This window comes from Silene latifolia, chromosome 11 (genome assembly GCF_048544455.1).
Source record: "Silene latifolia isolate original U9 population chromosome 11, ASM4854445v1, whole genome shotgun sequence".
NCBI lineage: Eukaryota > Viridiplantae > Streptophyta > Magnoliopsida > Caryophyllales > Caryophyllaceae > Silene > Silene latifolia.
In genome coordinates, this window is record NC_133536.1 from 11,949,876 (window position 1) to 11,962,762 (window position 12,887).

Here is a 12,887-nt window from a genome sequence, read left to right on the forward strand (position 1 = left end):
ATATATTACTTAAAAAACAATAAATTATAAAAAAGATAAGAGGGGATAAAAGACATAAAGTAGGTGGACCATTTGTGTGTGATAAAAGTGAAAAAAAAAAATAGGTCTTGGTATAGACGGGTGGGGCGAACAGACGGGTAAAGACCTCTAATAAAATGGGTAGGGGGACAAGGTGGGGCACCCTCCATGTGCTTCCCACTTTATGGCAAATGGGTATTTTGTGAGGGGAAATGGTATCCGTCTATACATATAGACGGATAGTGTCCGTCTATAATGAGAATTTGTGGAAAAAAAAAGGTTATGATAAAAGAGGAAATAAATAGTTAATACATACATTAATTGTATTGATTTATGTGTAATTTACTCTTTAATTTTTAAATTAATACCAAATTTAGAAGGGTATTAAACTATTAAATGCTTAAATACAATCCACTGGATTGTATTTATCATTTCCCAAAAAGAAATTAGTATCAAACGAAAAAATAAAATAAATTAATGAAGCGGAAAGAGTTCATCTAATGCCAATCGCGCTAATGCTGTGTTTAAGCATCCCTACATGGCTAACATAAAAACCATGCAACTAATTTCAGTTCAGTTCAGCATAATTAGTAGTGAACAACATCGAACATCTATAGAATGCTTCATTGTGGATTAAGCATTCTGCAATGAATCCACATTTGTCAAAAAGGAAAAGAACATTATACAGCAGCAAGTTCTCAGTATCCATGAGTTCTTCCCTGTGTTTGTCCATGACAATTTCCGAGTTACTGACTTAGGATCCTCTTCATTTCTTTCTCTCCATTTTCTCCGGGATTTAATCTTAGGCAAATCTACTCCGTCTCCACTTCCTCTCTCTATTGCCTATTTTACATCCATTTCCTCCAAAGAAATGGAGAGGATCTTAGTTCAATTCCATTGTCAGCGGGTAAAATCAGTGACATAGTTGTCTGGATGTCGTCAGTCGTCAAGATGAAATACTCAACCGAAGTAGAACCAAATCATATAAGTTGTAAAAATGTACAGAGAATTTGTGGAAGTAGAATGACAAATGTGGAAGAATAAACAGACTAAAAATTACCCCTTGATCACCAAAGCCTATTCAGATTGATCAGGCTGAATATGTGTATGTTTGGTGCAATCAAAGGGTCCTATCACTTGAGCGGTTTTTCGCTTCACCTGAAAAGGGCAGTAGGATTGTAAGCATAGGTTTAAATTCACTAAAAAAATCAATTAGTATGAATTTGGGTAACTCAATTAGTCTCCCTATAGACGGCGGGTCAAATATGCTTAAAGTGGTGACATTTTTTGGCCATACCATGCAACTTATTGCTTGTCTTATGCTTAAAGTGGGTGGATATTTGGCCGTCTATAAGTATAGGCGGATATCTCCCATCTATAATGAGAATTTGTGTAACTCAATAGTGAGGAGACGAGGAACCTAAAATATTATACTTTGTAGTACTTTGGTCATACTTGTCATCAATCTATGTAAAAACATACATTCTAAATTAATATGTTATTGTATGTTCATGTGAGAGGGGAAGGTTATATAAAATGTTTAAAAAAGAATGTCCTTAATATTGCTTAGAGAACTCTTTTTTAATAAACAAATTTTCTTGCTGTTACACACATCTTTGCATTTTTTAGAAGTGAGCATGAGGCATACAACATACACATTTACACACAGCTAGAGAAGAAAGTCAATTGTCAATTCCATTATATGAGGGATCAGCTAGACCTGGCAAACGAGGTCGGGTTTGGTCAATTCGGGTCAGGTCCTTGCGGATTTACAGAAATTAAGGTCAGGTCGGATTTCGGACTCGAGTTATTTTTGGGTATGTTATTATCAAGTTATCTAGATATATGATAATCACTTTGAACAATAAAACATTCGAGTTGGGTCATATTGGCCGGCTCAATCTCGGGTGTTCAGTTCAGGTGTCGGGTTGAGTTACTAGGGTTGGGTCAATTTTGCCAAGCCTGGGATCAACTATAAGAAAAGACCCGAATTAGAACGTTGACATGAACCGGAAAACACAAGAATAGGCGAATCTGAAGATGCAGTTATAAGGGATTTGGCTCAAAATATATTTTGTCAAATACAATGTACTATGGATGCTCATTGAAAATCATTTTGCATAGGAAAATTCTAGGCAGTATGCTAATTGAATTTTGTTAATTAGGCAGGAAAATTCATCAATTCCATGGGCCGAGCTTGGTATTACTCAATTATTTAAATTCAAGGATAGAGGTGGGGGAACATGTCTTCAAAATAATAAGAAAAAAAAAATCTAGAAATTGAATTCGAGTTTTTTAATTTTATCTTAAATGTATAAAGAATATTGGTAAGTATGATCCATACCGGTGACCAAGGACTTGGCTCAGGAATTGACTTATCAGTAGGTGAATGTTGAACAGCACCAGTTTTCATGGTCAAAATTTCCTGCCACAAAAAAAAATGGTTTCAAGATGGGTAAGCTAAGCATGTGGCATGAAACATGATGGATCAAAGGCCAGAACTTCAACTCAAAGAATATTAAGAGCGCGAAATCTGTTTAGCTACTGGTTCACAAGTTATGTGCATGTAACGACGTAGGAACAATTTGCTCGAAGGCTGAAAGGACATAGAAGTAACGTTTGAGTAATTAACAGTAATACTTTTTAAGTAATTAATTTTTGAAAAAACAATCTTGGTGTTGGTAGTTGGTACATCTTCGATAAGCCAAAACCGGTCTTTGACATGTTTCAATGGGTGGTCGTCTTAACCAAAAACTCGGCAGGGAAGTTTATACAGGCCACCAATTTGAGAACTGTAACATCATAAAAGTAGCTAGTAAATTTGCTACAGATCATCACAAGTTCCAACAGATTGGAAAATTTCTAACAATGACTGTTGAGAATGCACTATACCCATATCTTTTATAATATGTAAAATTGATTACCTCTCCAGCAGACTCTATAGCAGCTAGCCACTCATCTGAGAATGGAACAGCATGTGGTGGTGCTGGTATCGTCACCTTCTGGTTATCAGTCCTGCCATTCAAGAAAATTCAGTTGTGCTTTTAAAGGAAGTGACTACATTGTATTAATAGAACCAAAACTTCTGAATTACCTTTCTAAATTTGCATTAACTTCTTCTAAGGAGTCTATGCCCTCGGTATTGCATTTATTCTCGTATTCTTCTGTAGAGACACTGCCATCAATTTGATAAGTAGCATTGTTGGCCTTGCTAGAAGGACAGCTAACTGAATCGGTTTGGAACTCTACTTCCTTGACACTGCTGTTCACTTGATGTATGACAGCGGATATCTCAATATCACTTCCATCTCGATCTGTTTTGAGAAAACTGTCCTTCAGTGATACGCTATTGTTCAAATCCATATCATCTCTTTCAAAAGTTGCCAAGTTGACAATTGAATTATCATTCTTTCTTTCTGAGAATTCAATGTTTCTGTTAATAGTAGCTTCTGTGCCACAATCAGAGCATATGCCCTCCATATTGCACTTACTCTCAGGTTCTTCTTCAGAGACACTGCCGTCAATTTGAAGAGCAGCATTGTTGCCCTTGCTAGAAAGACAGCTTACTGAATCGGTTTGGAACTCTACTTCCTTGACACTGCTGTTCACTTGATGTATGACAGCGGATATCTCAATATCACTTCCATCTCGGTCTGTTTTGAGAAAATTGTCCTTCAGTGGTACGCCATTGTTCAAATCCATATAATCTCTTTCAGATGTTGCCAAGTTGACGATTGAAACGTCATTCATTCCTTCTGGGAATTCAATGTTTCTGTTAATAATATCTTCTGTGCCACAGTCAGAGCATATGCCATCCTCAATGCACTTACTCTCAGGTTCTTCTTCAGAGACACTGCCATCAATTTGATGAGCAGCATTGTTGCCCTTGCTAGAATGACAGCTAACCGAGTCAGTTAGGAACTCTAATTCCTCAAGACGGCTGTGCACTTGATGTATGTCACCAGAAATCTCAATATTACTTCCATCTTGGTCTGTTTTGAGAAAACTGTCCTTCAGTACTACACCATTGTTCAAATCCATATCATCTCTTTCAGATGTTGCCAAGTTGACAATTGAAACGTCATTCATTCCTTCTGAGAATTCAATGTTTCTGTTAATAATATCTTCTGTGCCACAGTCAGAGCATATGCCCTCCGCAATGCACTTACTCTCAGGTTCTTCTGCAGAGACACTGTCATCAATCTGATGAGCAACATTGCTGCCCTTGCTAGGAAGACAGATAATCAAGTCGGTTAGGAACTCTACTTCCTCCACAGAGTTGTGCATTTGGCATATGTCACCGGAAATCTCAATGTTACTTCCACCTTCGTCACTTTTGAGAAAACTGTCCTTCAGTACTACGCCGTTGTTCAAATCGACATCTCCTCTTTTAGATGTTGTCATGTTCACAATCGAATCATCATTCACTACTTGTGTAAATTCAGTGCTTCTGTTAATACTAGATTCTGTGCCACAGTCAGAGAATATGCCCTCTATACTGCAGTTGCTTTCATGTTCTTCTGCAGAGACACTGTCATCAATTTGATGAGCAGCATGGCTGCCCTTGCTAGGAAGACAGATAATCAAGTCGGTTAGGAACTCTACTTCCTCCACAGAGTTGTCCATTTGGCGTATGTCACCGGAAATCTCAATGTTACTTCCACCTTCAACACTTTTGAGAAAACTGTCCTTCAGTACTACGCCGTTGTTTAAAACGACATCTTCTCTTTTAGATGTTGTCATGTTCAAAATCGAATCAACATTCACTACTTGTGCAAATTCAGTGCTGCTGTTAATAGTAGCTTCTGGGCCACAGTCAGAGCATATGCCCTCTATATTGCAGTTACTTTCATATTCGTCTGCAGAGACACTGTCATCAATCTGATGAGCAGCATAGCTGCCCTTGCTAGGAAGACAGATAATCAAGTCGGTTAGGAACTCTACTTCCTCCACAGAGTTGTGCATTTGGTGTATGTCACCGGAAATCTCAATGTTACTTCCACCTTCGTCACTTTTGAGAAAACTGTCATTCAGTACTACGCCGTTGTTCAAATCGACATCTCCTCTTTTAGATGTTGTCATGTTCACAATCGAATCATCATTCGCTACTTCTGTAAATTCAGTGCTTCTGTTAATAGTAGCTTCTGTGCCACAGTCAGAGAATATGCCCTCTATATTGCAGTTGCTTTCAGGTTCTTCTGCAGAGACACTGTCATCAATCTGATGAGCAGCATAGCTGCCCTTGCTAGGAAGACAGATAATCAAGTCGGTTAGGAACTCTACTTCCTCCACAGAGTTGTCCATTTGGCGTATGTCACCGGAAATCTCAATGTTGCTTCCACCTTCAACACTTTTGAGAAAACTGTCCTTCAGTACTACGCCGTTGTTTAAAACGACATCTTCTCTTTTAGATGTTGTCATGTTCAAAATCGAATTAATAGTAGCTTCTGGGCCACAGTCAGAGCATATGCCCTCTATATTGCAGTTACTTTCATATTCGTCTGCAGAGACACTGTCATCAATCTGATGAGCAGCATAGCTGCCCTTGCTAGGAAGACAGATAATCCAGTCGGTTAGGAACTCTACTTCCTCCACACAGTTGTGCACTTGGCATATGTCACCAGAAATCTCAATGTTACTTCCACCTTGGTCTCTTTTGAGGAAACTGTCCTTCAGTACTACGCCATTGTTCCAATCTATATCATCTCCTTTAGATGTTTCCATGTTCACAATCAAATCATCATTCACTACTTGTGCATTCACTACTTGTGCAAATTCAGTGCTTCTGTTAATAGTAGCTTCTGTGCCATAAATAGAGCATATGCCCTCCATATCACATTTTATCTCAGGTACTTCTGCAGAGACGCTCCCATCAGTTTGGAAAGTGGAATTGTTGCCCTTGCTCGAAAGACAGCTAATAGAATCAGTTTGGGTTTCTACTTCCTCCAAACTGATGTGCACTTGATGTATGTCATCAGAAATCCCAATGTTACTGCCTTCATGTTCTTTGCTGAGAGAACAGTCCTTCAGTCGTACACCATTGTAAAATTCCAAAATCTCTCTTTCAGATGTTGCCAAGTTGACCATTGAATCATCATTCAGTACTTGTGATAATTCAATGTCTCTGTTAATATCAGCTTCTGTGCCATAGTCAGAGCATATGCCCTCCATAGTGCAATTAGTTTCAGGTTCTTCTGCAGAGACGCTGCCATCAGTTTGAAAAGTGGAATTGTTGCCCTTGCTAGAAAGACAGCTAACGGAATCAGTTTGGGTTTCTACGTCCTCCACACTGGCGTGCACTTGATGTATGTCATCAGAAATTTCAATGTTACTTCCTTCTTGGTCTCTGCCGAGAGAACAGTCCTTCAGTATGACAGCATTGTTCAATTCCGAGATCTCTCTTTCAGAAGTTGCCAAGCTGACCATTGAATCATCAATCACTACTTGTGATAATTCTGTATCTCTGTTAGTGTTAACTTCAGTGCCATAGTCAGAGCATATGCCCTCCATATTGCAATTAGTTTCAGGTTCTTCTGCAGAGACGGTGCCATCAGTTTGGAAAGTGGAATTGTTGCCTTTATCAGAAAGACAGCTAATCAAATCAACCGGGAACTCTACTTCTTGCACACCGCTGTGAACTTGATGTATTTCTTCCGAAATCTCAATGTTATTTCCTTCATGGTGTCTATTGTGGATATTGCCGTGCAGTTGTACGCAGTTGCTCAAATCCATATCATCTCCTTTAGATACTGCCAAGTTAACAATTGAAGCATCATTCTCTTCTTGTGCTAATTCAACTTCGCTGTTAGTAGCAGCTTCTGTGCCATTATTAGAAGCTACTAAGGAAGCATGCTGACATCCACTATTGATTATTTCATGTCCATGGAACAAAGGTGGTTCTTCTGTACCTTGGACCGAGGAGAGTAAATAAGGTAATTGGTCGGCATCATTGTTAGACAGCTCCAGAAAACTCGTCCTAGAATGATTGGATATAACTGTTGATTCAGGCTCACTCGAGATTGAATCTACATCAGAAATCTCTTTGCTGCCACTTATCTTCAGGGTCGTGGATGTATTGCTGTTTTCATTATGTGGAATATGGTTACATACAACATCTTGTTCTATCGAGCATTCACCAAATTTTGTGGCTGACAAATCCCCATTAAACATCACATCATCTTGTTCTTTATTTACGTACTCATATGCAGCTCCTCCAACAATCCCACACTTCGGAATGCAGCTTCTCGTTTCTTCACTGTCAGAGTCACCTTCATCCATATCTGATGAACTTTGGTCATCTGCAAATAGCTTACTGTCACCAAGCTGAAGATTGATGTTTCCTTCAGAATTGGACTGCACTAAATTATCAATCATGCATTCACCAGGATTTTTCTCTTTATTAAGCATGCTAGTTGATGGATTACTGTCAGCTGCCAATGTATAATTATTGTGTTGGCCACTGAAATCAATGTCAGATTCAAGTAGATCCCCATCATTAGTAGCTGATGAACTACAACCTGTTTCCTCATCAACTGTTGGACAAACATCTCCAATTGCTGAAGAAGCACCAGTAAGCTGCACTTTACTACAAGATGCAAATGAGGAGTTCTTTGTATTCCCATCAGCATTTCTATTTTGATTTAAACTGGGATCGGTGCCGTTTATATCCACAAACTTATTCATATCTTCCTCTTCAACTGTTAGTGAAGTTGGATTCTCCTTGATGCACTGGAAATCAATATCGTTGACAGGATTCTTCATGTCATCTGCATTGTTTGTTGGATGGGGAACCTTATCTCTAAGTGGAGCTTCTTCTTGCACTACTTGCTGACTGCGCTCTGCATGCTTGGCTTCGGTATGTTCTATAGGGTCAATGAGTGATACGGTTGAACATAATTCTGTCACTTGCGAGCTCAAACGTTTTTTAGATACTGCATCGTGATTAAGGGATCCATGCTGAACTTTTATTTGCTTGAAGTCCGAAATGTGGTCAGCAGCTTCGGATTTTTTTAAAGTTGGGATGCTAGACTTGAGGTTAGATGACTTTTTATTGCCCTGCAATGGAAGTATAGACAAAAGTAATTCGACTGTTATAAACTGCACAAGTAGTTGCAATAAATTCTTTGATCTTTTGAATTCAGATAATACCAATCTCAATTACCCTAAAATACAATGAAGCTATTAAAAGTGTTTTCTTACGCATACCTCACTAAAGAACTTCATAGATGGCGATGGCATCCGTAATCCTGACGCTTTAAATCCTTGAGATTGTGCATCTTTCGTGTTACCATCACCGTTATCAGACGGAAGCTGAGATGAAATTCTTGACTTGCTTGTTCCATTAACAGTCTCAATCATCTTAACTTGAAGACCTTGCTTGGAGTTGTTTTGAAGACAGTTGCTAACTTTGGCAGTACTTCGAGCTTTGTGGTTAGTAGTAGATGAGCCAAATTCCAAGCTTGAGCAAGTCTGATCAGAAGCAGTAACTGTGCTTAATAACTTGAAAAGCCAAAAGCTTCTTCAAACAAAAAAATGGCTTCTGCTGTTTAAGTCAGTTGCCTAAATGCATTTGGCATGCAGAAACTCACCGAATCCTTTCTAGCATTTGCAGCCAAATGCTTAATAGATTTAGATGTACCTCCTGAACCGATGCTGGCGACTTTAGAAGCAGATTTGATATTTGAGGGAAGTGTCAAGCTTGTACTTTTCTGCACTGCTGAATGAATAAAATAAATCTTAAAATTACTTTTAAAAACATGGAACACAAGCGAAAAAAATAAAAAAGACAGAATGCGGAATGTTTAGTAAATAATACTCTACTCTACTATATAGAGTGCTACTACCTAACTAGCATAGACAGTAATCTTCATTTCACACAATAAAGATATCGCAACAACAAAAGGAACAAAAGGGTATCATAATTCATAGTTAAATGGTTTCTTCAACAGCCAGAAAAAATTAACCTGGTTGAGCGATTGCAGGAGACTTTAGGTGGCTTCCACTCGATGAAGTATGCTTAGAAATTGGAACTCTAGGAATTTTTGAGTTTCTAGGCATAAATTTTGTCGTCCCTGTATTTAGAAGCCTTTTCTGAGTAGCAAAATGTTAAGAAATTTTCGATACATATATAGTTGACCTATAGTGACAACAGATACAGTAACATTCTACGAATGAAGCAAAAAGGATATGAAGAAGGAGCAACGGGAGTAGAACAAACTCCCGGTTTTGATCCAGATTTGCTGAGTCCTCGATTAGCAGGTGCTTTTTGTGATGACTGCAAATAACAGCAAAAAAAAAGACATGTGAATAATGAAGCATTACAGCAAATCTGGGATGAGAACAATAAAAGACAGCCAAAAACCGACTCTTGAAATCACAGGTAGACGGCTTCCAGATAAGGAGTCCCTCTTCAGGAGTGAACTACTGGTACTTGATTTGCTGGGTTGACCAGACGGCAACTCGTTAAATAAATTTTCTTCAAGGGTCTTGATATTAGCTGAACCACTAGCGACATCAGTGGTCATAGTCAAAGAGTCTCTTCGTTCTTCATCTATGACAGACAGACTGCCAACATGACTCATCCCGCTAATCATAGATAACTCTTCAGAATCGAGGACACCTGGGAGAAAGACCAGTCAATTCCTTTGTCCAACTATCAACCCGAATAATAGTCAAGCTCTGGGGCAAACATGAAGTTACCTTCTTCAGTGAAAAAAGCCTTGTCCCATGCTAGGCTTTTTCTCAAATTGTATCCTTTCCTGCCCTTCTTCATCCTTTGTCGTTCAACACTTAGATTACGCGTTCCAGACTTGTTGTCAATAGTATTCAAATTTTCTTTGTTGCTGTATGATGAACCACTACCAAGAATGCTGCTGTCAGCATTACTTTTTTTACCTGCAGTTAAGACTCACGAGTCACAACCATAAACATTAACATTAACAATATCATCCCAATACCTCAAAGGCTTTAGCAAATGGCGGGGTAAGTGAGGGTCGATATACGCAACCTTACCCTATGTTAACCATAGAGATAGCCTAATTTTGGATGATGCACGAGTGATATAGCAGTTAAGACTTAAGACCATTAGTTAAAACCAAATTTTCCTATATTTTCCGAATTATATATTCAGGTTTTTGAACCAAAATGCCTCCTAAGTCCTAAGTGATCTGACTTTCATTACCTTGAGACTTTACACATGAATAGGAAATTTTTACAATACAATATTCTCATCAACATATCCAATCAGAATAGTCAGATGAGTAACAACCAAGCAGAAATTAGTGAGCATAAAATCAACTGAAACAGGACATACGTAGCCTAATCCCTACAACAGTCACCAGCCACATACAAAGCTTGCATGATAAATTTCTCATCTTCCGACTTGCTGGAAAGTGGAAACCTAAGGATGTGAAAGTAGCTTTTTCTCTTCTATTTGGTATCCGGACATCTGAGTTAACCTATACTTGCCTTAATTCTTAGACACGTAACTTACATGCGCATGTTGTACCAGATGCAATATAGGTCTCAGAGACAAACTGTGTGTCTGTGAGTGAGAAAGGCCAATTGAAAATCAATGATGACTGTCAATAGTTACTTATATGACTATTCTCATTTCATCCAATGACCTAGTATTCTTCTCGTTATTAATCAACTTCAACTAACAAGATAATAGCATCCGACTTCTCTTTTCTTTCTCCATTATTGGTCACTTGGTCACTTACTGGAACACAGTTCGGGGAAAGGGGCGAGCAAGGCTCAAAACCTAGTATATTGCAAGCTCAAAGCCTCAAACCTATTAATTTTCTCCTAAAGAGGTCAATCTCTTAAATAAAGCCAACCAATATCCATGTTTAGTGCTTTAAATGAACCATAAGGAACAGCTCATTCAGCAGGCAAACAAATGACCTAATCTAATTGTTCGCCAGTTTGAGAGCTCGCCAGTTTGAGAGCGTTTGAAATGCGTAGAATCTCAAAGCAAACTACACAACCATGGTAAAGGGTTCCGAATTTATGCCATGGCCGAATAAGAACAGTTTAGCTAAGTGCTAAACTCGAAATGTCAGCAATCACAGCCGCCATATATCACATTATACAAACTCAAACATATAACTTTATACCTCGCGTTTAGCATGTAACAGTACTCGACCATGAAATACATACAGCTTCAATTCAAACCAACTGCGCATCGCTAACTATCAGTGTTTAAGGCCTCCAACGATCCATTCTAGCCACCGCTAGCACATCAAGGTAAAACAGGATCCCTCATTACACAAACATGATTCCTCATTACACAAACCTAAACGAATAAGTTGATCCCTCACGGTTTTTTGACACTCGAACATGAAACACCCACAGCTTCAATTCCAACGTGAAACACGATCCTCTAGTTAGTACTCAAGTCTTCATCATAGCCACAACTACCAAATCAACGCAAAAGACGATCCCTCATTGGCATTGAATCACTGTCTTCCAACATTATTCAAAAAATGCTCGGCCTAATGCTCAAATTTACACAAATCAGACCAATAAACGACGCAATAATACTACCTAAGTCCACATGACTACACTAACTTTCAACATCATTAAACGAATTCTCAATCTTATACTCAAATTCTCGCAAATCAGACGAATAAACAACGTAATTATGACTACCTAAATCGAGATGATTGCACTAACTTCCAGCATTGTTAAAAAATGATCAATCTAATATTCAAATTCTCACAAATCAGACGAATAAACAACATAATTAACACTACCTAATTCCACATGATTGCACTAATCTCCAACATTATTCAAAAAATGCTCAATCTAATATTCAAATTCTCGCAAATCAGACGAATAAACAACATAATTAACACTACCAAATTCCACATGATTGCACTAATTTCCAACATTATTCAAAAAATGCTCAATCTAATATTCAAATTCTCGCAAAACAGACGAATAAACAACATAATTAACACTACCTAATTCAACATGATTGCACGAATTTCCAACATTATTCAAAAAATGCTCAATCTAACGATCAAAATTTCGCAAATTATATAATTAAACATAGTGATTAAAACCAAAAAAAACTACACAATTGCATTAAATAATTAAAAGCAACAAAAAACAAATCAAATCAAATATCAAACAGTACAAAGTGAAGGATAAAGTAAGAGAAATCAACCTGAAGAGGAAGAAGGAATGTTCGATCTAGGGATTTGGAGAGGAGAGAAATCAAAAGCAAAAGCGGAAGTGGAAGCGGAGACGACGTCGTTTGAAGGTAATTGATGTAGTAGTGAGTCGTCTTCGGCGGCGATTTCAATTAGGGTTAATTCCGACGCCTCCATTTTCTCAATCTGCGGTGGTTGTTGCGGCGGAGGACGGTGAAGAGTTTGAATTGGTGTTGAGCGGGAGAAATAAGGTAAGGTAACGTTATACAAAAGATTGTGCCATTGTGTGTTTGAATCAAGTGGACTTCATTTTATATTTTGACTTCCTACAAACGGGTCATTCGGTTCGGTTTCAAACCGGGGTATATTGGGTCGATTTAAATCAGATTGGCCTTAGTTTCGATTTCAATTTGATTTCGATCGGGTTCATTTCTGTTAGCCACTTTAATCAGTTTGCGTTATTTCGAGTGTGATTGGGTTCCAGGCGGGTCAATATTAGTGCAGTTGAGTTTCGGATCATAATTTTTGAATTGAAGATCAAAAAAATTAGCTTAATGTACATTATACCTTTTAAATTTGGATGTAATAATTCATAATACTAGTAGTAAACTAAGAATAAATGAAAAAAACTCCTAAATATGGGTGTATTTATGAGAACATAAATATTTTTAATGAGGTTAATCGGTTCAATAGATATATTCGAGTTCGGCT

At 38.1% G+C, this 12,887-nt stretch overlaps 1 protein-coding gene across 2 annotated transcripts; it reads right to left on the minus strand.

Moving 5' to 3' along the window:
- Positions 1-975: 975 nt before the first annotated feature.
- Positions 976-12,467, minus strand: LOC141611024 (uncharacterized). 2 transcript variants are annotated; one of them, XM_074429422.1, is made up of 11 exons: positions 12,191-12,467; positions 9,718-9,912; positions 9,384-9,637; positions 9,207-9,292; positions 8,982-9,112; positions 8,607-8,734; positions 8,224-8,487; positions 3,113-8,073; positions 2,943-3,033; positions 2,363-2,443; positions 976-1,176 (listed from the first exon to the last, which is right to left on the minus strand). In XM_074429422.1, the coding sequence occupies exons 1-11, from the start codon at positions 12,351-12,353 to the stop codon at positions 1,096-1,098; spliced, it is 6,435 nt and encodes a 2,144-aa protein (XP_074285523.1). In that variant the 5' UTR covers positions 12,354-12,467; the 3' UTR covers positions 976-1,095. The 2 variants fall into 2 exon arrangements, with proteins under 2 accessions (XP_074285523.1, XP_074285524.1); XM_074429423.1 differs by lacking the exons at positions 9,207-9,292; positions 9,384-9,637; positions 9,718-9,912; positions 12,191-12,467 and having other exon boundaries at positions 8,607-8,731; positions 8,982-9,132.
- Positions 12,468-12,887: the final 420 nt, after the last annotated feature.

Excerpts from the sequence above, each read along its gene's own strand:
- LOC141611024 (XM_074429422.1), bottom strand. The coding sequence starts at position 12,353 with ATGGAGGCGTCGGAATTAACCCTAATTGAAATCGCCGCCGAAGACGAC. Across the intron at positions 9,293-9,383 it reads GTCTACCTGTGATTTCAAGA|TCATCACAAAAAGCACCTGC; the intron begins GTCGGTTTTTGG and ends TGTTATTTGCAG. Across the intron at positions 1,177-2,362 it reads AGCCAAGTCCTTGGTCACCG|GTGAAGCGAAAAACCGCTCA; the intron begins GTATGGATCATA and ends TGCCCTTTTCAG.